Raw genomic sequence first — 23,985 nt, 5'->3', positions numbered from 1 at the left:
TGAAATAACTTCCTTGTCTCAGAATGCCTAGCCTGTGAGCCAGGCTCTGATGACAGAATCTGATTCCATTTTTTTGGCTTTCCTCTACAGTGAAACAATTAATAGGCAGTAAATTCTTCTTTTAAGCCCTTTATGTATGAAAAATGCCCTCTTTTTTAACCTGCCATTCTGAAGTTGTATACTTAATCCTTTGCTTTTAAAGAAAGTAAAGTAGTTTTTTCATTCTTGTTTGCTGAACATTTTGTTACTATTTTTCATAACATTAAATATGTAAGAACAAAAACTGAATTGGTGTAGTCCTATATGCTATTTCATGTAGAGAGTGTCAGTTTGTAAGTGGTTTTTGCATGTATATAGTTTGTGAAATATGATAATTTAGTCTCCTTTTTTCCCTTTAGGCTTTATTGAATAACTCTCACTTTTACCATTTGGCCCATGGAAAAGATTTTGCATCTAGGGGAATTGAAAGTATGTATACCTTTCATATTGAGCAATATCATCACTTGGCTCTTCTAGCTAAGGACTTGTGTCTAATGACAGTGTAATATATGGTTAGTGAGGGAAGAGTAAGACAGATCTTAACAATGTGAGATTTATTTAAGAAAGAAGGCTTAAATCCATGTTTCTACTATGACATCTTCTGTTCCTTTGCTAACGTGTGAGACAGAGTGTATGTGTGTATGAAGACTCAGTTTTTGTTTCGTTAAAACTTAGAGGTCACTTGGAGGTCACTAAGGGATCACTAGGGGGCGCTGGATTCCTTAGCTCAGTGGGCAAATCGTGGTGAAGGAAGGAAGGTCTGCTTAAGTTGTTGGTAGTGAAAATAAATGCAAGGAGATGGGGAAGGATGTGGCATAGTGGAAACGGAGATTTCATAATGTTTTAGTTCGGAATGTCCTATCTCCTGTCATTCTTTTGGGACTGTTTTCATTTTGTCCTTTTTCTCCAATTGTTGTTGTTTACAGATACCTCCAGGAGCATAGTCCTAGGAAAGGTCAAAACACACCTTGTGCTGGGGGGTGGCTAATTTGATTTTTATTTCTTTGTAGTAGTAGGTTTCTGAAAGCTTGGGCTGTAGTGTAGGCAGACAGGTATAGGAGTGATGTATATACATTAAAGCAAATATTTTAAACTAGATGAATCAAAGTTTACTTTCTGTACCTACTAAGGAAAGAAGAGACGGGGTTAGAGGTGTGCATTGTAGGCAAAGCTTCATGTTCTAGCACTGTAACCTTAAGTAGATCACATTTCTTAGGGCCTTTGTTTCCTCATCTCTAATATATGTATTGGTTGCCTGAGCTGATTTCTGACATACTCTTCTTGCTTCTGAAGTTCTTTTGAAATTTGAGTTTCTTTCTTTTCTTATATTGTTGCTTCAGAGTTATCTTGTGAATTAAATGAGTGAGTAAAATCTAGTTGATTAAACTCTTTTATATTAAATTATATTTGAAGTTTTAAAATGTGATTTTTTAGTAGCTTTTATTTCATGAAATTTAGCATTTTCTTCAGTTTAAAATTTCCAGTGATGTTTTACTTTGTCATTTTTACTTAAATCTCTTCCAGACTTATAACTGTCATAAGATGTCTAAAGAATATATTGTCATAGTGGGGTGTAATGGTTTATTTTGGACTTATTTTTTCCTGAAGGTGGACTTTTTACATTGTGTGATGTTCTGTTGTTGTGATAGGATGCTGTTGGCTTTTTGCTAGCTATGATTATTATATCAGTTATTAGATTAAAAAAATTTTAATACAGCCTTTTATATACAGTTTTGTATGCATTAGGGTGCAATTTTTCAGATCTTGATTAGTGAAAAATATCACACGTTGCTTTAGGAATATGGCTGTGGACTAAAGATTTATTTAACAAATTACAGTGTCCGAAGTTCGTTTGAATTTAGAGAAGATGATGGAACAGAAGAGTAATGCAGTAAAAGCTTTAACAGGTGGAATTGCCCACTTATTCAAACAGAATAAGGTTAGTACATTTTATGTTCAGATTTTTCCATTATTTTATATACATGATAAAAATTGCTTTATGCTGACAGTGATGCTGTTAGAAATTGGCTGCTGGAGGCTATTTAATTTAAAACAATATGGTAGCCTAAAATAGATTTCCCCAATGCATATAATATAATTTTTGCTGCATAAAATTTTATATGTAGCGTTACCAAATGTAACCATATGTAGTGTTATGTACCATATGTACATATGTACCTCCCCCCAGCACAAGAAGTGTTTTGACCTTTCCTAGGACTATGCTCCTGGAGGTATCTGTAAACAACAACAATTGGAGAAAAAGGACAAAATGAAAACAGTCCCAAAAGAATGACAGGAGATAGGACCTACCAAACTAAAACATGAAATCTCCGTTTCCACTATGCCACAGCCTTCCCCATCTCCTACATATGTACCATATGTAGCGTTACCAAGGAAGGAAGTGTTTTGTATTGCATAAATTACTTAATAGTTTTTTCTTACAAATCATATTTGTTTACCCAAAAAATTATTTTTAAACTCTGTGAATTTTTAAACATTATTTTATAAAGGTTGTTCACGTAAATGGATATGGAAAGATAACTGGGAAAAATCAGGTCACCGCCACGAAAGCCGATGGCAGCACTCAAGTTATCGATACAAAGAATATTCTTATAGCCACAGGTTCAGAAGTCACTCCTTTTCCTGGAATTACGGTATTTACATGTTTTACAACTGCACAACTTTTCTGCTTAAATATATTTTATGTTCTATATGAACTTTGAATGAGAGATACCTGACTGAAGTACTGTATGTCGACAGTCATTCAGCTTTGGGGATTTGCCTGTCTTTATTCTGCAGTAATCTTGACCAGAAATGGAACATTTTATATTATGATATATTTGAATTCAATATGAGGTTAACACTGACCATTCTATTTTGAGATGCTACATGATAAACTTTTAAGTGAGCCATTTTTAATGGGTTTTGATGAAATTAAGTCTATGGATAAAAGTCATAAATAGCTCAAAGCAAATAATGACTTAGTATTTTTAGTGATTATACTGAATAAGATCACAGTTTATAAATAGTAGGTTTTTTCAAGTAATTTTAATTGTCTCTCTTTTTAAATTACAGATTGATGAAGATACAGTAGTGTCATCTACTGGTGCTTTGTCTTTAAAAAAAGTTCCAGAAAAATTGGTTGTCATTGGTGCAGGAGTAATAGGTGTAGAATTGGTGAGTGATGTTTTTTCTGTCCCTCATTACTTCCGTGGAGTTGGAAAGGACTTGTGGAGTTGGAAAAGACTTAGCGTTCCTCTGATTGTTTGTATAACATCACAGGCAGATTCGTGTTGAGTTTTGTTTAAATACTATCTAGTAATAGGTTTCAAGATAATCTGTTTAAGTAATCATTACTCATTAGAACGTTCTGTTTTGTTTTGTTTTGAAATCTGCTTCCGTATATCTTCCAGCTTCCCCAATTCCCTAGAATTGGACTGATTTTTAAAGATCTACTAGCCCTTCAGATATTTAAATCTTCCAGCCCTTCAGCAGACAGCTCTCATTCTGAGTGAAATGCATTTCAGATAAAGACATGACTTACATGATGTGGTTCTTTCTTGGATCTCCATCCTCATTTTGATCCCTCTAACTCAAGCTTTAGAAATGGGAAATTGCTTGACGTTCTCTGAATACTGTGCTGTCTCATACCTTTTGCTTATCTTGTTCTCCATTCTTGTCCATCTGGCAACTTTTATTTTTGTCCAGTGACCTCTTCCCTGTTTTAGGAGTCTTTTCCCAGGGCCATTTTACCTCTCCTTCTAAAATCACAAATCCAGACATTTTATTCTCTGACCATAAACTCCTTTCCTCTTCCTCAGAGAGCCTAGCTAAAGAATAGCTGAGTTTATCATGCTTTCTAGTCCCTAGGTTCCTCTGTGTTTTTGCTCTGTGCCCTTATCCCGTCTTGACTGCTTTCCAAGCAGCTTAGATTCCATAATGTGTCACTAACGACTTCCTTACAAGTGTTCTTGAGTCCCTTGCCTCGCTGTTCTGTCATATCTGCTTGGCAAAACTGTGGTCCTGGTTGAATTCAACTTCCTTTTTTTATGTTACACCCAGGATATTGACTACACCAGGAGAAAGACATGCAGCCTCAACCCGATGGCCTGGATTTGGGTATCTTTGCCCATTGCTACACTGTTCTCTTAGCCTGTTTGCTGTGTCTGTGTGCCTGCTTTCTTCCCTGAGACTCAGCCTTTCACCCGTGCTTGACAGTGCACTGTCTCCTGCTTTCTTGGCGACTTTGTTTTGTGATTTTTATTTTTGTATTTTTTTTAGCCTTTAGCCTGTCTCCTATTTTTGCTTCCTTCTCATTTACATTTAAACCTGCTTCTCTGAGGGCACCCATGAGCATTCACACAAGCTAAGATGCCTTTGGACCTAAATACACAGACTTAGTACACAAACATAAGCCTTTTCTCGATCCTGTGTCCTCCTGAAGTTCCTGATTTCCCTCTCACCTTCTCTCCACAGCCAGACTTCTTGGAAGAGATGCCCACACTCTGTTTCATCAGCTCTCACTTACCTCTTCACCCATGGCTTCTTGTGCGGTCAGAGTGCTCTTGATGGGGCATGTATGGCTTTATTGCTCAATCCAGTAGACTGTTTTCTTCATTGCTTTTTTGGTAGCAAACAGCATTTTTTATTTTCTTGCCTTTGAAACTTTTCCCTTACCCTCTCTGCAAATAGCACTCTGGATTTTCCATCTACCCTTTGGGCTGACTTTTCTTTCTTCCTGTTCTGAGCCTTCACTTTAATTGTTACTATTACTCTAGATTGTGTCTCAAGGTTCTGTCCCCGATTCTTTTTGTCTTTTCAGAGAATATTCTGTTCACTCTTAACCAGTTACCTGAAGACTGATAAATATGTGCAGTTAATCCTTTCTCCTTAGCTCTGAACTTTTGTATGTGAATGCTTACAGTATCTTTATTTGTAAGTCTCACGGGCACTTAGTGAATGCGTGACTTAACCTGTCTTTCCCTCCTTCACTTACCAAAATACAAAACAAAACCTGTTTATTTTCTAACATTTCCCACCTCAGTGAGTGGTACTGACATCTACCTAGAGGCCTAAACAAGACGTTTGGGAACTGGAAGTGACCTCTCTTGTGGGTTCTAATGTGATACTACCTGTTAGGTAACTCATGAATATATCCTCTGTTAGGATAAGTACAAACTCTTAAATATTGTTTGGTGCTGGCTCAAGTCTCCAGCTTCATTTCTAAGCCCTCTCCTTCTCAAACTATGTTCAGGATTTATTGAAATAGCAGTTCCTGAACAAGCTGCATTTTGTATTTAAATGTAAATACAAATTGCATTTACCCCGCCCTGTCCTATCTCTAGTCAGACCTTCCACCTGTTTGGAATGTTTCATCCCTCTGTGAGTTTCTGTGCTTTATGAGCCCTTCCCTGCCTTCCGTGGATGTCCTTAGGTACTCTTGCTGAGTGTTCCATTGCACCCTGTCCTTGTTCTAGCATTTATCTTACTTTCTTGATACTACTTGTTCACCTGTATTTCATTAAATTGTAAGTTCCATGAGGCTAGAGGTGCCGCTGTTCCATTTACTGTGTCTCTTTAGCATCTAGCATAGTGGCTGATAAATAATAAATACTCATATATTAGCTTTTGTTATTATTGCTTAATAAACGTTTGTTGGTATAATAAATATCTTTCAAATGTCAGCTTGGAAGTTACCTTTTTAGTGAAGACTTCTGGGGGCTTCCCTGGTGGCTCAGATGGTATAGCATCTGTGTGCAATGCAGGAGACCCGGGTTCGATCCCTGGGTTGGGAAGATTCCCTAAAGAAGGAAATGGCAGCCCACTCCAGTATTCTTGCCTGGAAAATCCCATGGACAGGGGAGCCTGGTAGGCTCCCCTGTCCATGGGGTCAGAGTCAGACACGACTGAGCGATTTCACTTTCACTTTCTGTTTAAGAAAACTCTGGTCCTTCTTTGAGTCTAGTATAATGTCTCTACATGTTTTCATCATCTACTGATAATAGTATATATTGCATTTATTTGTTTATATCTTTCTTTTTTATAGGATCATAAGCTCCTGAAAGGCAGAGACTGAGTTTTAGTCATATTTAAATCTCATTGCTTTTCTTAATGACTCTTACTTAGGTTTTTTAGATAACAGATCCATTATTTCATTGTCATCCTTTTGATCCAATCCAGTCTGTCATTTTTAAGTAATGTTCCAAACTAAGCAAAATAGTCTAGGTTTTGGAGGGAATATCTTTTAGTCTTGTGATATGCATAATATTGGAGAAGGCAATGGCACCCCACTCCACCACTCTTGCCTGGAAAATCCCATGGACGGAGGAGCCTGGTAGGCTGCAGTCCATGGGGTCGCAAAGAGTCGGACACGACTGAGCGACTTCACTTTCACTTTTCACTTTCATGCATTGGAGAAGGAAATGGCAACCCACTCCAATGTTCTTGCCTGGAGAATCCCAGGGACGGGGGAGCCTGGTGGGCTGCCGTCTATGGGGTTGCACAGAGTCGGACATGACTGAAGTGACTTAGCAGCATGCATATTTCTTTGTGTCTGTCATTTTTAAATGATGTGCCAAACTAAGCAAAATAGTCTGGGTTTTGTAGAGAATGTTTTTTAGTCTTCTGATATGCATAATATACTTCTTTGTGTAACCCTTGAAGATCAGTTTTTTGTTATTTGTTCATTTGTTTTTAGCGCATATTGAGCTTGTGGTCAGATGAAAACCTCACATCTTTTGCTTGAGCAATTCTGATTTTTTAAAAAAAACCTAAATAAAGGACTTTGTACCTTATCCTTGCTTTTAATTTAATATTGTTCACTTGCACCCAGTATTTCCAGCCTAGTTCTTTGTCTTGATTCTGTCATTTTTACACTTAATTGCTATTTCTTGCTTTGTCTTGTTCATAAGTTGGGGAAGTATGTTAACTAAGGCATGTGGTCCATCATCTGATCTTACCTAAAATTGGTTAATCAAGCATTCTCTAGTGTTATTCAGGTTGTCAATGCAAAGTATTAAAAGCCATCTGATACTGCAGTTTTTTTTTTTTTTAGTTTTAAAAAGCTTTTAAATTAAAAATTTTTTTTTTTTGGCCACACCACGCAGCATGTGAATCTTAAGATACCTGATCAGGGATCAGACTTGCGCTCCCTTCCATGGAAGAGCAAGAATCTTGGACAACTGCCAGGGAGGTCCCTGATACTATAGTCTTTTACCAGTTATGAAGATAACTGGTTACCTTTCCGATACCAAAATACACTGCATTAACCAGCCCAGAAGAACTTTCAGAAATACAATTTGGGTAGCTTACATGACCTGTTTGAAACACTTATGGTAGTGTCTAATGGTTGTCAAACTGGCTATTTAAAAATCTCTACTTTCTAGTATTTAACAGGGATTGACCTCTGTTCCACACTTCAGAATCTATGCTTTTTCAGTTTTTATTTAAAAAAAAAATTTTTTTATATTGGGGTATAGTTGATTAACTTCCCTGGTGGCTCATATGGTAAAGTGTCTGCCTGCAATGCTGGAGACCTGGGTTCGATTCCTGGGTCGGGAAGATCCCCTGGAGAAGGAAATGGCAATCCACTCCAGCACTCTTGCCTGGAAAATCCCATGGACGGAGGAGCCTGATGGGCTACACTCCATGGGGTCGCAAAGAGTCAGACACGACTGAGCGACTTCACTTCACTTCACTTCACTTCATAGTTGATAACAGTGTTGTGTTATTTTCAGGTGTACAACAAAGTGATTCAGTTATCACATATACATGTATCTTTTCTTTTTCAAGTTCTTTTCCCATTTAGGTTGTTACATAATATTGAGCAGAGTTCCCTGTGCTATATAGACCATCCTTGTTGGCTATCTATTTTGTTTTCTTTAAAAACATTTTTTTAAATTAGTTAATTTATTTTCACTGGAGGATAATTACTTTACAGTATTGTGATGGTTTTTGCCATACATCAACATGATAGGCCACAGGTATGTATGTGTGCTGGTCCGGCACCCTGGTCCGCCCCGCCCCACTGTGCCCTGTCCCTCTGGGTTGTCCCAGAGCACTGGCTTTTGGTGCCCTGCTTCATGCATCAGAGTTGCACTGGTCATCTATTTCACATATGGTGATGTACATATTTCAATATATTCTCTCAAATTATCCCACCCTCACCTGCCTCTTGAGAAACCTGTATGCAAGTCAGGAAGCAGCAGTTAGAACTGGACATGGAACAACAGACTGCTTCCAAGTAGGAAAAGGAGTACGTCAAGGCTGTGTATTGTCACCCTGCTTATTTGACTTATATGCAGAGTACATCATGAGAAACGCTGAGCTGGAAGAAGCACAAGCTGGAATCAAGATTGCTGGGAGAAATATCAGTAACCTCAGATATGCAGATGACACCACCCTTATTGGCAGAAAGTGAAGAGGAACTGAAAAGCCTCTTGATGAAAATGAAAGAGGAGAGTGAAACAGTTGGCTTAAAGCTCCACATTCAGAAAACTAAGATCATGGCATCCAGTCTCATCACTTCATGGCAGATGGAAACAGTGACAACAGTTTCACTGTGGAAACAGTGACAGATTTTATTTTGGGGGGCTCCAAATCACTGCAGATGTTGACTGCAACCATGAAATGAAAAGACTCTTACTCCTTGGAAGGAAAGTTATAACCAACCTGGACAGCATGTTAAAAAGCAGAGACATTACTTTGCCAACAAAGGTCCGTCTAGTCAAGGCTGTGGTTTTTCCAGTAGTCATGTATGGATGTGAGAGTTGGACTATAAAGAAAGCTGAGTGCCGAAGAATTAATGCTTTTGAACTGTGGTGTTGGAGAAGACTCTTGAGAGTCCCTTGGACTGCAAGGAGATCCATCCTAAAGGACATCAGCCTTGGGTGTTCATTGGAGGGACTGATTTTGTAGCTGAAACTCCAATACTTTGGCCACCTGATGCGAAGAGCTGACTCATTTGAAAACACCCTGATGCTGGGAAAGATTGAGGGCAGGAGGAGAAGGGGACGACAGGATGAGATGGTTGGATGGCATCACCGACACAATGGACATGGGTTTGGGTGGACTCCAGGAGTTGGTGGTGGACAAGAAGGCCTGGCGTACTGCAGTTCACGGGGTCACAAAGAGTCAGACACGACTGAGTGACTGAACTGACTGACTGACACCTCTCACTGAGTTCAAAAAGTCTGTTCTTTATATCTGTGTCTCCTATGCTGCCCTGCATGTAGGATCATCGATACTGTCTTTCTAAATTCCATATGTATGCATTCATATACAGTATTTGTCTTTCTGACTTTTTCATTGGCTATCCATTATAAATACAGCAGTGTATATATATAAGTCCCAGACTTCATAACTATCCCTCTTGCCCACCCTTCCACTCTGGTAACGTAATCAAACCCCACTGGCCTTCAAAGCCAGATTCTTCGGGAACTCCTCCCCATTCCCATCCCCCAGGCTGGAAAGGCCTACATGGGGCTCACAACTTTCTCCTGTAGAATAACTTCCATGGTATAGTTGTTCTCAGATTTGTGAGTTGCCCGCCCAGCTGGTTTGTGATTTGATTTTATCCCAGTTGAGCCTCTCCTGCTGTTCCTGTGGCTGCTTCTTTATCTTTGGATGTAGGGTATAATTTTGGAAGGTTCCAGAGGTTTTTTTTTTCCTGTCAGTGGTGGTTAGGAGTTAGATGTGTTTTTGTAGGGAGTGAACTCATACCCTACTCTACCATCTTGAGCTAATCTCCAGGAATGTTCTTTTTTAGAATCTTTTCTTTCCCACCTCTGACAGTGCTCTTAGGCTAATTAAGTTCCCAAAGTTCACTGTTACCCAAACTCTGACCCAAACTCTGTGGTCTAATTTATTCAATTAGGGAATTAATTCATCCAAAACAATTAGTTCTTATTTGGGGCTTCACTTCTTTTTTAATGATATTTCTTCTCTTCAGGCTGAATTGAAAATTGTCACTGATGGATAAAACAAACAAACATAAAGGAATCATATAGCTTTACTTCCTTTTAATCAGCATAATAATAGCTCAAGGCAATGATTCTGTTTCCTCCATCTCTGCACTTTTGCATTAGATTTTTTGCAAGCTTCAAGTCATTTAAACATCTTGACACAATGTTTTAGGTGTCTGTTACTATATTAAAATAATTTTTACATGTCATTTTAGAAATTTAGGTTTATGGAGAACTTAGTGTGTCGACATACATATATCTCTACTTTCTCATAAAGATTATTCACATGACTTATTTTTTAGAGTTCATTTTCTTTCTTCCATTACAGTTTAATGTAGTGCTTTCGAATCAGATTTAAAATTGAATTTTAGCTTTGTCTCTTAATGACTTTATGTCCTTGTTAAATTCATTACCCTCTCTGAACTAATTGATCCATTGTAAAAAGGAGGATAAGAATAATTGCCTTATAAGATTTTGTTGAGGTTTAACAGTTAATACATTTAAGGCACCATAGTGCCTTGCATTTAATAAGCTCTAAATAAATGGTAGATATTACTGGAGTTTTCCTATCTAAGGATTTTGAAATCAGCTTTTCTAAAGAATAGAGTACTTGTCTAGCTATGCTTACTGTTCTCTCAAGATGGTGCTGCTGCTTATCATTTCTGCTCTTAACTGTTTCTTACTATTCCGATTTAGATTGAGAGGAGTGATTCCTTTTTTTGTAGTGAGCTGTAACTTATATATCATGTAATCACTGTAGTGTACAATTCAGTGATTTTTTTAGTGTGTTTACAAAGCTATGCATCTGTCGTCAGTATCTCAGTTCCAGAACATTTTCATCACCCCAGAAGTGAAAGCTGCTTAGTTGTTTCTGACTTATCATGATCCCATGGACTGTAGTCTGCTAGGCTTCTCTGTTCATGAAATTCTGCAGGCAAGAATACTGGAGGGGGTTGCCATTCCCTTCTCCAGGGGATCTTCCCGACACAGGGATTGAACCTGGGTCTCCCGCACTGCAGACAGATTCTTTACCATCTGAGCCACCAGTCATTCTATATTTCTCTGTTTTCCCAGTCCTTGGAAAACACTAATCTGCTTCTTATGTCTGTGGATTTGCCTGTTCTGAACATTTCATATAAATGGAATTCATGCAATATGTGGCATTTTGTGTCTGGCTTATTTCAGTTAGCATAATGTTTTCAACATTCAGGTATACTTTATTTCACTTTATGGCCAAATAATTTTCCATTCAGTGAATTTTAAAAATGTATTGTAGCCATTCTTTAGTTGATGAACATTTGGCTTGTTTCCACTTCAGGACTAACATGAATAATGCTGCTGTGAACATTTTTGTACAAGTTTTTGTTTGGACATCTGTTTTCATTTCTCTTGAGTATATACCTAGGAGTAATTCTGTGTTTAACCTTTCAAGAACTCTGTTCTCCAAAAGGGCTGCATCATTTTATAGCTCCCTCCCCAAGCACTGTAAGTTGCAGTTGTTCCATTTGCTCACCAGAATTGTTGATTTTTTTGATTTGAGCTTTTCTGGTGGGTGTGCAGTAGTATCTCATTGTGGTTTTAATTTGCATTTCTCTAGTGTTGCAGTGCTGAGCATATTTTTATGTGCTTCTTGCCATCTCTATGTGTCTATGTCCTTGAAGTTCCTGTTTAAATGTTTCGTATGTTTTTTCCTTGGGTCCGTTTGTTTTGTTACTGAGTTTTGAGAGTTCTGCATAGAATCTTTATCAAATAGTTTTTTAATAAACATTTCTTTATCAAATAGTTTTGCAAATATTTTTTATTTTTATCAAATAGTTGTTTTGCAAACATTTCTTCCTAGCCTGTGGTTTCTCTTTTGTGTTCATAATACTGTCTTGTGAAGAGAAGGTTTTAATCTTGATGAAGTCTAATTCACTTTTTCTCTTTCATGGACTGTGCTTTGGTGTTATAGCTGAAGTTCTTAATCTTGATGAAGTCTAATTCACTTTTTCTCTTTCATGGACTGTGCTTTGGTGTTATAGCTGAGGAGTCTTTGCCTGCCTCAGTGTCACAGTGATTCTCTCCTGTTTTCTTCTACAAGTTTTACAGTCTTGGATTTTACATTTAGGTCTATAATTTTGAGTTATTTTTTGTGTATGTTCGTTATTGAATTTTTAGTGTCACTGTATTGCCGCTAGTTAACTCAGCTCTCACCCCCAAAATTCATGAAATATAAAAAATAAATACATGAACTTAATTTAGTTGCCAAAGTCTTAAAATAAATTTTAAATTATTAGGTGATTTTAATGTAAGTTGTTGCAAAGGGTATATTCATAGCTTTTCATAGTTTATTTAATGCTGTAAAATTATCTTCATATTGCCAGTTTGAAGGTTTCATTTCATATTTGACATACAAGTATTCACAAGTTATAATTGTTAAAATGTTGTTAAAACAAAATGTTAGCATTTAGTTTAAATTATAATTTGAATGAAAAAAGTAAGTATTTATCTTGAGAAGATAAAATATGAAGCTAATACTTTGCAAGCATCAGTAATGAGCAAAACGCGGTTACTTCTTCCCCCTCAGAGCCTTCCGTCTCACAGTCTTTCCTGTCTCTGACGCAGTTACCAGCATATTTCATTCCTTCCCCAAGTCTGTGCGATTGTCGCTCCCCCTGAGGGTCTCCCCTTGACCACATCATTGAGAATTGCAGTCCTTCTCATTGCAGTAGTCCTGGTTCTACTTCAGCTTTGTTTTCCTCATTACACTTTACTATCCTCTGCATAAATTCAACTTGTTTGTTTTCTCTATCAGAATTTAAGGTCTCTGAAGGCAGGGTTTTGTTCACTGATGTATACCTACCATTTAAAATGGTGCCTAGCAGTTAGTAGGTGTTCAGTAAATGTTGAATGAATAAATGTATGAAGTTACACACGTTTGTCACAGTGTTAATTTTAAACCTCAGAGTTTCTAATAGGAACATAGTAACCTAGGAAAATACCTTACAATAAACTGTTTAAGATGATTTTTTAAACATTTGCTATCAGAGCCTTTATTTTCATGATTATTGTCTGCAGGGCTCAGTTTGGCAAAGGCTTGGTGCAGACGTGACAGCAGTTGAGTTTTTGGGTCATGTTGGTGGTGTTGGAATTGATATGGAAATATCTAAAAACTTTCAACGTATCCTTCAAAAACAAGGATTTAAATTTAAATTAAACACGAAAGTTACTGGTGCTACTAAGAAATCAGATGGAAAAATTGATGTTTCGTAAGTATGCCACATTTGTTTTTGCTGTGGTATCCTTCTGTGTGTTTAAGAAAAACATTTAGCTTTAAGAATCAGATCTTTTATAACTTAGTACCACTTTATTTTGTAGTGTAGCTCTGTATTGCTTATCCAGTCAGCCCTCTGAAATTCATGCTTGCATTGATGAGAGAAAAATTAGCCCAGTGTTCTCATTTGTTATGTACTTTTTCATAGTATACATTCAGAACAATTTAAACTCTCAACATTCAATAAAATCATTATTTTTAGACAGATGCATGGGGAAATCAGTAAGATTATTGATTAGATTGCATACTGTGTGCCTGGTATTCTACTTATTTAACACTGAAGTAACTTGCTTAATGTCTCGTAGCTGGTGGGGGCAGAAGCACTACTTGAGCTTGGATCTGTGTTCTTAAACCATGTTAGTATAGCCTTTCGTTGTGAGGTTCAAATGATAAACCTCTAGAGGATATGTGCATTTTTCATTGCCTGACCCTGTTTATGTTTTATTTATGATTAAAATAGACTGTCAAAAGGGTCATTAATACTTGAGTAATGTCTGGTCTTGAGTTTCCAGTATCTGTCAGCTGTTCATGTAGATGTGTTTTATAATTATATGCTGCTTACTACCTAGTATTGAGGCTGCTTCTGGTGGTAAAGCTGAAGTCATCACTTGTGATGTACTGCTGGTTTGCATCGGCCGACGACCCTTTACTCAGAATTTGGGATTGGAAGAGCTTGGAATTGAGCTGGATCCTAGAGGTAGAATTCCAGTGAATACCAGATTCCAAACTAAAATTCCAAAGTAAGTTACATACCTACCTGCATTTTCAGTAATTTTAAATAAACACTTGTCATGCTTTAAAAATGCAATGGCTTTGGGGAAGAATAGTAAAATTATAACCTGTAAAAGAAAAATAATTAATTGAATTTTTCATTACGCAAAGTGTAGAACTTGGACTTGGAAGAGCTGTATTTATTTTTCAGTGATTTACTAACTGGAAACTCATAGTTTTTGACTCTGGCATAACAGAAGAAGAGTGTCTGTGATTTCAGAAGTTCACTGTTTCTTTTGATCTCTGTGGCAGTATCTATGCAATTGGTGATGTGGTTGCTGGTCCAATGCTGGCTCACAAAGCAGAGGATGAAGGCATTATCTGTGTTGAAGGGATGGCTGGTGGCGCTGTACACATTGACTACAACTGTGTACCATCGGTGATTTACACACACCCTGAAGTTGCTTGGGTTGGCAAATCAGAAGAGCAGTTGAAAGAAGAGGTAATTCTGAATGAGGGTGGATTTACTCTTCATGTGTGATTTGACTTAATGACAGTGGTGGTTAAGAACCCTTTCATTATTGCATTAATACATTTTAATAACTATGTAGAACATTATAGGTAAGTTTGAATTATTTTTTACTTTATTAGTATCATAAAGGAGAGAGTATTTGCTTGCCTGTATTTATTTTTTTATTATTATTTTTTAAATTTTATTTTTAAGTAAAAATTAGTAATTCTAGAGGTCTTATATTTGACTTTGAAGTATATCCAGGTGGCCTGACACTTGAATTTACTTATGTTTGTTTCCAAAATATTTTTCTGTGATAAACCTTTTGGTCTTCTATATGCTTTGTGAAGAACTGCCTTCTTGGGATTTAGTTCTGATAGGTGGTAGATGATTTCAGCAAATGGAAATGAATTTTTTGAGAATTTTATGTAAGCTCTTAATTTCTGTCTCTCACAGGGTATTGAATATAAAGTTGGGAAATTCCCATTTGCTGCTAACAGCAGAGCTAAGACAAACGCTGACACAGATGGCATGGTGAAGATTCTTGGGCAGAAATCGACAGACAGAGTATTGGGAGCACATATTCTAGGACCCGTGAGTATTGTAAAGCCAGAAATCCCATTAGGATTTCTGGAAAGCATTGCTGTTTAGTACATTAATTTAAAACCACCTAGTGGTTACATTCTGAGGTTGTTCTGTACTAGCAGAAGTTTGAACATAGCCTCTTTGTGCACTGTTTCTAGCACTGACAGTCTTGCCTATCATATCATGTGTATTCCATGCCGCAACTAAGCCATCCCTTTAAAACACACACCAGGCCGTTTGCCTGCTTAAAACTCTCTGGTGGTCCTTTCCACTTCAGACTTACACCCAAGGCTCCACTGAATTTTGGTCTTGACTATCTTTCTGACATCATCTCTTTCCAGTCATTCTCTTTGCTCATTAATTCCCTGTCTCATGGGCCTTCTCTCAGTTTTTTCTTTCTTTGTATTTTTTTGATAGATAAGAAGTTGGTTTATTTAGAGAGAAACATACTCCACAGAGTGTGGGCCATCTCAGAAAGTGAGAGCACCTTCTCACAATTTCTTAATAGGCAAAAACTTGTTCCTGTTTTAAAGCCTTCGTGCTTATAGACCGTTTGTTTAGAATCCTGTGTCTCCAGATCTTTGTAAGACTGGCTTATTTAGCTTGGTTCAAATGTTAACTTTACTTTCACTTTTCACTCTGCTGCATTGGAGAAGGAAATGGCAACCCACTCCAGTGTTCTTGTCTGGAGAATCCCAAGGACAGAGGAGCCTGGTAGGCTGCCATCTTCTCTGGGGTCGCACAGAGTCGGACATGACTGAAGTGACTTAGCAGCAGCAGCAAGAGAAGCCTTTCCTACCACTGCATTTGAAGTATGCCCTCCCCTAGGTATCTGATGTATCAGTGATGATAATAGAACATTTGAGTGCTTACTCTGTAACAGTTTTTCCTAAATACATGCATTAACTTGGGTTTTCAGGGCTCTGTGCAGTAGGTATTGTTCATCCCATTTTTAAGGTGAGTAAATGGAATGAAGGACAGAGTCAGTGAGTAATTGAGGTAGTTAAGTGGTAAGATTTGAGTCCAGGCCATTTTTCTTCAGAGCCCAAGCTCTTCTGTGCTACTTTTTTCTGTTGGGATTTTTCCAACTGGAGGCAGTTAACTATTCTAATCTGTCCTGTTAGATGGTAGTTGTTTTGCCATAGAAACAGAATTACTTCTTGATTTATTGTTTTAAAGGGTGCTGGTGAAATGGTAAATGAAGCTGCCCTTGCACTGGAATATGGAGCATCCTGTGAAGATATAGCTAGAGTCTGCCATGCACATCCGGTAACAGCACACACAATTAATGGCTACCTAAATTTTCTTCTGACCCACAAATACTTGGTTTTTAATTCTAAATTTCTTCCCTTTCAGACCTTATCAGAAGCTTTTAGAGAAGCAAACTTGGCTGCATCATTTGGCAAATCAATCAACTTTTAAATTAGAAGATTATATTTTTCTGAAATTTCCTGGGGACTTTTGTAGAGGTCACATTTCTGAACAGGAAATGCTCACAGCTGCAAAAATTTCTAGGACTGAATTATGAAACTTTTGGAAGGTATTTAATAGGTTTGGACAGAATTGAAGTCTCTTATCTATATTTTAAATAAATTTAATATTGTTTCACTGCATTAATATCTGCAGAAAAAAGCTGCTTATAGTAGCTTCCTAGAAAATTTTCTTCAGCCCATATTTTCATGCTGTTTATGAAGGGTTTAATGTCACTGAATTTATGTTAAGTAGCTTTTATCTCTGATACAGGATTTACTTACATGGATGCAGCTGGAGTATGGTATGTGAACAGCTCTGTTTGAACCAAGGTGATCAGGTTATTTGAAACTTGGTTTTCACATTGGAAACAGTCATTAGAAGAAGTTGGAAACATGTATAAACTGATGTAAATAAAAAATGATGATCTCAGTTATTTTAATCCCCAATGTCTTGGTGGTTAGAGGTAAAATTTTTGTTTAGATTTTTAAGATTCTGTTGAGGTCTAAAGTATAGTTATACAGTTAACCAAAGTAAGGCAGTGTATATACAAAAATCAAGTATCAGATGGAGAAGCAATGTATTACAGTGGAAAATGAAGACACGGAAATAAATATGTCTTAAATATTCATTTACTGGTTATTCTGAGTGGATGTCAAGATGGTCCGATGTTTTTTTGACTACCTCTAGTGTATATTTTTCTTTGTTACTCTTTATTATTGCTTTTATAGACCAGGATATATCTTTTCTTTCCACATTGTAGGACAATACTAAGGTATTTAAAAGGTCATTATCCTTTCATCTGTTTTAGCAATACCTACTAAATGTTTAGCATTTATTTTTGGAGAAGCAACGTAAGGGAATCTTTAATAGTCTTTCTTTTCCTAAGTTTATCCTGGCTGGGTAAAATTGACTTTTTCTTCAAAGAGTAATATTTATTAAATATTTAAAATTACTGTTTCTTAAAACACTTAAATAAGTGTTAAATACTAAAGAGACTTCTGCATATTGTGTCATTCACATTTATTCGTCAAATTGAGTGCACTTGATGGCAATTTAAAGGATACGTATATTAAGGAAAGTTTGGAGAATATAGTTTATAAGCAGAAGGCTGTGCAGAATAAGGTATCAGTTGATCGGAGATTAAAGGAAAATGTTTAGTAACCTTCAGGTTTTAATTTATTTACATATAGGTCACATTTTCCTTTTTTTTCACATGTCCAGTGGTCTTGAATTATATTACAGTCGTTATAAATCAGTACATTCAAAGACTGGATTCTGTTACCTCTGGAAAATATTGAATTTTTCAGTGAGCAGTTAACTTGATTGAACACCAGACTCTTGTCTTTATGTGTGTGGGATGGAGGGGAACGCAGCTGAAATCTCTACTCAATTGTTTCAGCTTCACTGAGGCTGCCTGAAGTTTGTGCCATGCACGTGTAGTGCACAGGTGAGTCAGCAGCTGGACGAGGAATGTGCAGAATTTTTTAGACCTGTCTTTTTTGGGGTTCTTCCCCTCATTTCAATTGCTGTTGTTTTCCCCAAACTCTGTCCTTAACCAGTAAAACTTGGCTTCTGCTCAAGTTGCCACTTCCTGGGATTTGCCCTCAAGTGAAAAGCTTACCCACCCCCACCCACACCTACTTCTGATTGTTGTCCAGTAACTTTACTTTTTTAAAATATATTTTATTCAGAGTTTTCAGTTAATCTGTAAGAATGTTGGTCTGAATGTGCTATTCCCTAGTATTGGTAATAAACTGAATCTTTTTAAAATCTGAAATCCCAATATCCTGTGAAGTGCTAATTTATTTAAACTTCAAATGTGTCCTCTACTCTAGGTAGAAAGATCTGATTAAGGAATAGTGAAATATAATTTAGTATGGACTACTAGCAGTAGAGACACAAAATAATAGTTAAATGCAACTTTAAAGGTTCTCATTCAATATGAGAGTGAAAATATATCTGGGAATGAAGTCCTGTATAAAACAAATTTTAAGTGTTCACTTACTGTTATGTACTAAGTTCTAAGTATTCTCTTGACTTGTGAAGAATGGGGCTGTTAGTTGTCCAATTTATTGAGCTGATTAAAATTAGTAATTTCAAAGTGAGATTTTTAGTTGTTCGGCTGAAAAGGAATGAGGAGTAGTGAAGGTTTCTACTTCTACTTAATTGTAAGTAAAATATTTACAATCAAGGGGGAAAAATTTAAATGCTCTAGTAGATCAATCAAGGGGGGAAAGATTTAGATGCTCTAGTAGATGAGGAAGCACAACCACTTTGTTAGTTATTGTGATTTCTACCTAAATAAGAGTGACAAATAAATGTGTGGAACCAGAAGAAAGTTGCCTTATTGTTGAATTTACAGCTGTTTATATAACCGTAACTTTTGTTTGGGCCCAGCTTCAAATGCAGCTGTGTTAGATGTGTGGGTGGTTGTTAAGTGGAAAACACAGAATAACCTTGCTCTAAGGAGAAGGTGTGAAAAAGTCACGTAGGGCCTGGCCTGTTTCCAGCTAACTCAGCTATGAAGTTGACAAAGGCTTGACAGTTGTGGTCCATGTTATCTCCTTTGTCCTGTGGAATAAGTGATTGTTACCGGATTGTGAAATTAAATAAAATACAGTGTAAGATCTGAGAAGCGACAGCATCCTTCTGTACTTTTAAGTAGACCTGCCCACTTGGCATAAGCAGTGTCCCTAAACGTTGGCTCAATTTAAACATTCCCTTCAGCAACCCTAGCCCTGTTGTAGGTAACAGCCCTCTGGTTTTTAAAAATTTTATTGGAGTCTAGTTGATTTATAACTTGTATCAATTTCTTCTGTACAGCAGCGTGACTCAGTTATACCTATATATATTTTCTGTTATGACTTGTCAGAGGATCGTGAGTATGCTTCCCTGTGCTCTACAGTCGGACCTTGTTTATCCATGCTGTATATAACAGTTTGCCTTTGCTAATCTCAAATTCCCATTCCTTTCCTCCCTATGCCCTCTCTGCTGTGGCAGCCATAAGTCTCTTCTTTATCTGAGTCTGTTTCATATATATGCTGATTTGTATCCTATTTTAGATTCCACATATAAGTGGTGGTGGTTGTTGAGCTGCTAAGACATGTCTTTTTGCTATACCATACATTGCAGCAGCCCAGGCTCCTCTGTCTTCAAGTCTCTTGGAGTTTGCTCAGATTCATGTCCAGTGGATCCGTGATGCTATCTGACTATCTCATCCTATGTAAATGATAATCATATGGTATAATCATATGGTATTTGTTTCTAACTTCACTTAGTATGATAATCTCTAGATCCATCCGTATTACTGCAAATGGTATTATTTCATTTTAGCCATTTTATTTCTGTGTATGGTGTGAGGCTGTGTTCTAACTTCATTGATTTATATGTGGCTGTCCCAACACCACTTGCTGAAGAGACTGTCTTTTTCTCATTGTATATCCTTGCCTCCTTTGTCGAAAGTTGATGGTGGGTGTGTGGGTGTATTTCTGGACTCTGTTCTGTTCCATTGATCCGTATGTCTTGTACCAATGCCATATCTTTTTGACTGCTATAGTAGTGTCTTTGTAGCATTGTTTGAACTCTGGGAGCGTTACAGCTCCAGATTTTTTTTTCCCCTCAGGATTGCTTTAGCAATTCTGGGTCTTTAATGGTTCCATACAAATTTTACAGTTTGTTCTAATTCTGTGAAAAATGTCATGGGTAACTTGATAGTTCAGTTCAGTCGCTCAGTTGTGTCCAACGCTTTGTGACCCCATGGACTGCAGCACGCCAGGCCTCCCTGTTCATCACCAGCTCCCAGATTTTACTCACACTCATGTCCATTGAGTCGGTGATGCCATCCAGCCATCTCATCCTGTTGTCCCCTTCTCCTCCCGCCTTTGATCTTTCCCAGCATCAGGGTCTTTTCAAATAAGTCACTTTTTCGCATCAGGTAGCCAAAGTATTGGAGTTTCAGCATCAGTCCTTCTGATGAATATTCAGGACTGATCTCCTTTAGGATGGCCCTTAGGATCTCCTTTAGGATGGTTGGATCTCCTTGCAGTCCAAGGAACTCTCAAGAGTCTTCTCCAACACCACAGTTCAAAAGCATCAATTCTTTGGCTTATATATTCCAGCTCTCACATCCATTCATGACTACTGGAAAAACCATAGCTTTGACTTTGGCAAAGTAATGTCTCTGCTTTTTAATATGCTGTCTAGGTTGGTCATAACTTTTCTTCCAAGGAGCAAGCATCTTTTAATTTCATGGTTGCGGTCACCATCTGCAGTGATTTGGAGCCCCCCCCTCCCCTGCTAAATAAAGTTTGTCACTGTTTCCCCATCTGTTTGCCATGTGATGGGATATCTGACCAGATGCCATGATCTTAGTCTTCTGCATATTGAGTTTTAACTAAGTCAACTTCTTCACTCTTTTCTTTCGCTTTCATCAAGAGGCTCTTTAGTTCCTCCTCACTTTCTGCCAATAAGGGTGGTGTCATCTGCATATCTGAGGTTATTGATATTTCTCCTAGCAACCTTGATTCCAGCTTGTGCTTCGTCCATCCCAGCGTTTCACATGATGTACTCTGCATGTAAGTTAAATAAGCATGGTGACAATATGCAGCCTTGATGTACTCCTTTCCCAATTTGGAACCAGTCTGTTGTTCCATGTTCAGTACTAACTGTTGCTTCTTGACCTGCATACAGATTTCTCAAGAGGCAGGTCAGGTGGTCTGGGATTCCCATCTCAGAATTTTCCACAGTTTATTGTGATCCACACACTCAAAGGCATAGTCAGCGAAGCAGAAGTAGATGTTTTTCTGGAACTCTCTTGCTTTTTCTGTGATCTAGTGGATATTGGCAATTTGATTTCTGGTTCCTCTGCCTTTTCTAAATCAGCTTGAACATCTGGAAGTTCACGGTTCACGTATTGCTGAAGCCTGGTGTGGAGAATTTTGAGCATTACTTTACTAGCGTGTGAGATGAGCTCAATTGTGCGGTAGTTTTGAGCATTCTTTGGCATTGCCTTTCTTTGGGATTGGAATGAAAACTGACCTTTTCCAGTCTTGTGGCCACTGTTGAGTTTTCCAGATTTGCTGGCATATTGGGTGCAGCACTTTCACAGCATCATCTTTTAAGATCTGAAATAGCTTAGCTGGAATTCCATCACCTTCACTAGCTTTGTTCGTAGTGATGCTTCCTAAGGCCTGCTTGACTTCGCATTCCAGGATGTCTGACTATAGATGAGTGCTCACACCATCATGGTTATATGGGTCATGAAGAATTTTTTTTTTATATAGTTCTTCTGTGTATTGTTGCCACCTTTTCTTAATATCTTCTGCTTCTGTTAGGTCCATACCATTTCTTTCCTTTATTGTGCCCATCTTTGCATGAAATGTTCCCTTGGTATCTCTAATTTTCTTAAAGAGATCTCTAGTCTTTCCCATTCTATTGTTTTCCTGTTTCTTTGCATTAATGAAGAAGGCTTTCTTATCTCTCCTTGCTATTCTTTGGGAATCTTGATAAAGATCACATTAAATCTGTAATTGCTTTGGATAGTATTGCCATTTTAATATTAATTCTCCCAATCCAAGAGCTTGGGATATTTTTCCATTTCCTTGAGTCATTAATTTCCTTTATTAATATTTCATAGTTCCCAGCATATAAATCTGTGGTATTAGCAGTGATTTCTTTATATTATCTCCTTCCTTCTGTTGACTGTGTTTTGTTTGTTCTTTTTCTAATTCTCCTCGGTTGTGGGTTAAGGTTTTTTGAGATGTTCTTGTTTCTTAAAGAAGGCCTGCATCACTCAGAACTGCTGTCACTGCTTTATTGCATCCCATAGATTTGTATGTGTGTTTTTTTAATTGTCATTTGTCTCAGGGTATTTTTAAATTTCCTGTTGGATTTCCTCTTTGACCTATTGGTTTTTTATTAGGATATGCAGATTGTTTAGTCTGCATGCAGTTGTTTTTTTCTTGATGCTTTCTCTGTGCTTGATTTCTAGTTTCAACCCATCCCTAAAAGTTGCTGCTTTTTTGTTCTCTCTTCTACAGTAAGGAATATTTACAGTAGATTTGGATCAGCTGAGCAGCCACTGAAATGGTGAGGGTAGCTTAGGGTACTTCCTTCCTTTCTAATTTCTATCTGGGAATCCAACTGGGAGGTGATTTTGGGGGTGGATTTGTGGAGGATATCGACCCGAACAGATGAGTGATACTGGCCTATAGACATAACAGAAATTAGCATCTCCATGGAGACAATGAGTGAGCTTATAAATGCATACCACAAAAATAGCCTTCTTTGTTAAAGGAATTCATGAATGCTAAATCAGGAAAAATATACTCAATATATATTTATATAAAAGCTTTGTACTTTATTTAACTCCATACAAAATGTGGCGATTAAAAATATTAAATAGGTTGAGTTTTATTTTGAAGATCATTCAGTCAGTTTTTAAAAGGTAATGATTTTGCTTTGGTCACCTCAGCCATCTTTTACTTACGGCTCCCCCTCCTTTGTTACAAGCAGGTGCTATAAACAGCAACTTTCTGGCTTATATCCTTTAGGAGTGAACGAACTTCTCCTTCCAGTCTTACTAATTCTTGAGCTTTATCTTCTAAATATTTTTGATTGTCCTCATATTTTCTTTCTAAATCTGTGGGAGATAAAAATAAAAGGTCTGAGCAGTTATTATAAGGCTCTAAGTGCTTGAAACAGAGTGAATGGTACTTTACCTTTTAAATAAACTCTAAGAAAATAACAAGTTAAAAAAAAAAAATGTACCTTTCAGGAGTTGCAGTTTGCTGTTTGCTTGAGCCAAAAGTGTTTTTGCTTCATTTTGTAGCATTTCTGCTTTCCTTCGGGCATCTGCTGACTCTTCAGTTTTCTTGGCAATTAAGTTTTCTACTTTCTTGTACTTTTCATCAAGTTCATTGTCCAGAGTCTGCAGTTCCACATTTTGGGAGAAAAAGGTAATAATGTTAGTGTCAGTAATACAATTGTGGCAGTATTAGATCACGTAGGTGCTAACTTGCACAGCTAGCATTCTGAATTAAAGGCCATCACCACAGGTACTCAGGTTTCAAGCTACAGAAGAGTAAGTAACTGAAGACATTAACTTGAAATGGTATAATTAGATACAACATTGACATAATTGTTTGCTTTTATTGTCTATATTCTTCAGTTATTACCGGAGTGTAGTTGCTTTACAGTATTGTGTTAGTTTCTACCACAACAAAGTGAGTCACCTGTATGTATGTGTGTGTCCCCTGCTTTTTGGATTTCTTTTCCATTTAGGTCATCACAGAGCACTGAGTAGAGAGTTCCCTTTGCTATACAGCAGGTTCTCATTACTTACCTATTTTATAGACAGTATCAATAGTATAGATAAGTCATGTCGATCCCAA

At 37.3% G+C, this 23,985-nt stretch overlaps 2 protein-coding genes across 3 annotated transcripts in view; one reads left to right on the top strand and one right to left on the bottom strand.

The window, feature by feature from the left end:
- DLD (dihydrolipoamide dehydrogenase) overlaps positions 1-18,371 on the top strand; it is a 28,389-nt gene extending 10,018 nt beyond the window's left edge. The window contains exons 5-14 of the mRNA XM_005679140.3: positions 399-468; positions 1,878-1,978; positions 2,550-2,693; positions 3,115-3,216; positions 13,059-13,249; positions 13,884-14,054; positions 14,338-14,527; positions 14,993-15,130; positions 16,301-16,390; positions 16,478-18,371. Coding sequence (XP_005679197.2) covers positions 399-468; positions 1,878-1,978; positions 2,550-2,693; positions 3,115-3,216; positions 13,059-13,249; positions 13,884-14,054; positions 14,338-14,527; positions 14,993-15,130; positions 16,301-16,390; positions 16,478-16,543 — 1,263 coding nt within the window. The 3' untranslated portion in view covers positions 16,544-18,371. The remainder of the gene's footprint in view (positions 1-398; positions 469-1,877; positions 1,979-2,549; positions 2,694-3,114; positions 3,217-13,058; positions 13,250-13,883; positions 14,055-14,337; positions 14,528-14,992; positions 15,131-16,300; positions 16,391-16,477) is intronic.
- LAMB1 (laminin subunit beta 1) overlaps positions 22,928-23,985 on the bottom strand; it is a 76,393-nt gene continuing 75,335 nt past the window's right edge. For both annotated transcript variants that reach the window (XM_018047223.1, XM_005679141.3), the window contains exons 33-34: positions 23,363-23,522; positions 22,928-23,234 (exon numbers count right to left, since the gene is read on the bottom strand). In XM_018047223.1, coding sequence (XP_017902712.1) covers positions 23,098-23,234; positions 23,363-23,522 — 297 coding nt within the window. In that variant the 3' untranslated portion in view covers positions 22,928-23,097. The remainder of the gene's footprint in view (positions 23,235-23,362; positions 23,523-23,985) is intronic.

Source organism: Capra hircus, chromosome 4, assembly GCF_001704415.2.
Source record: "Capra hircus breed San Clemente chromosome 4, ASM170441v1, whole genome shotgun sequence".
Lineage (NCBI taxonomy): Eukaryota > Metazoa > Chordata > Mammalia > Artiodactyla > Bovidae > Capra > Capra hircus.
The sequence above is the reverse complement of the archived record's forward strand: the minus strand, read 5'-3'. Positions and strand labels throughout refer to the sequence as shown.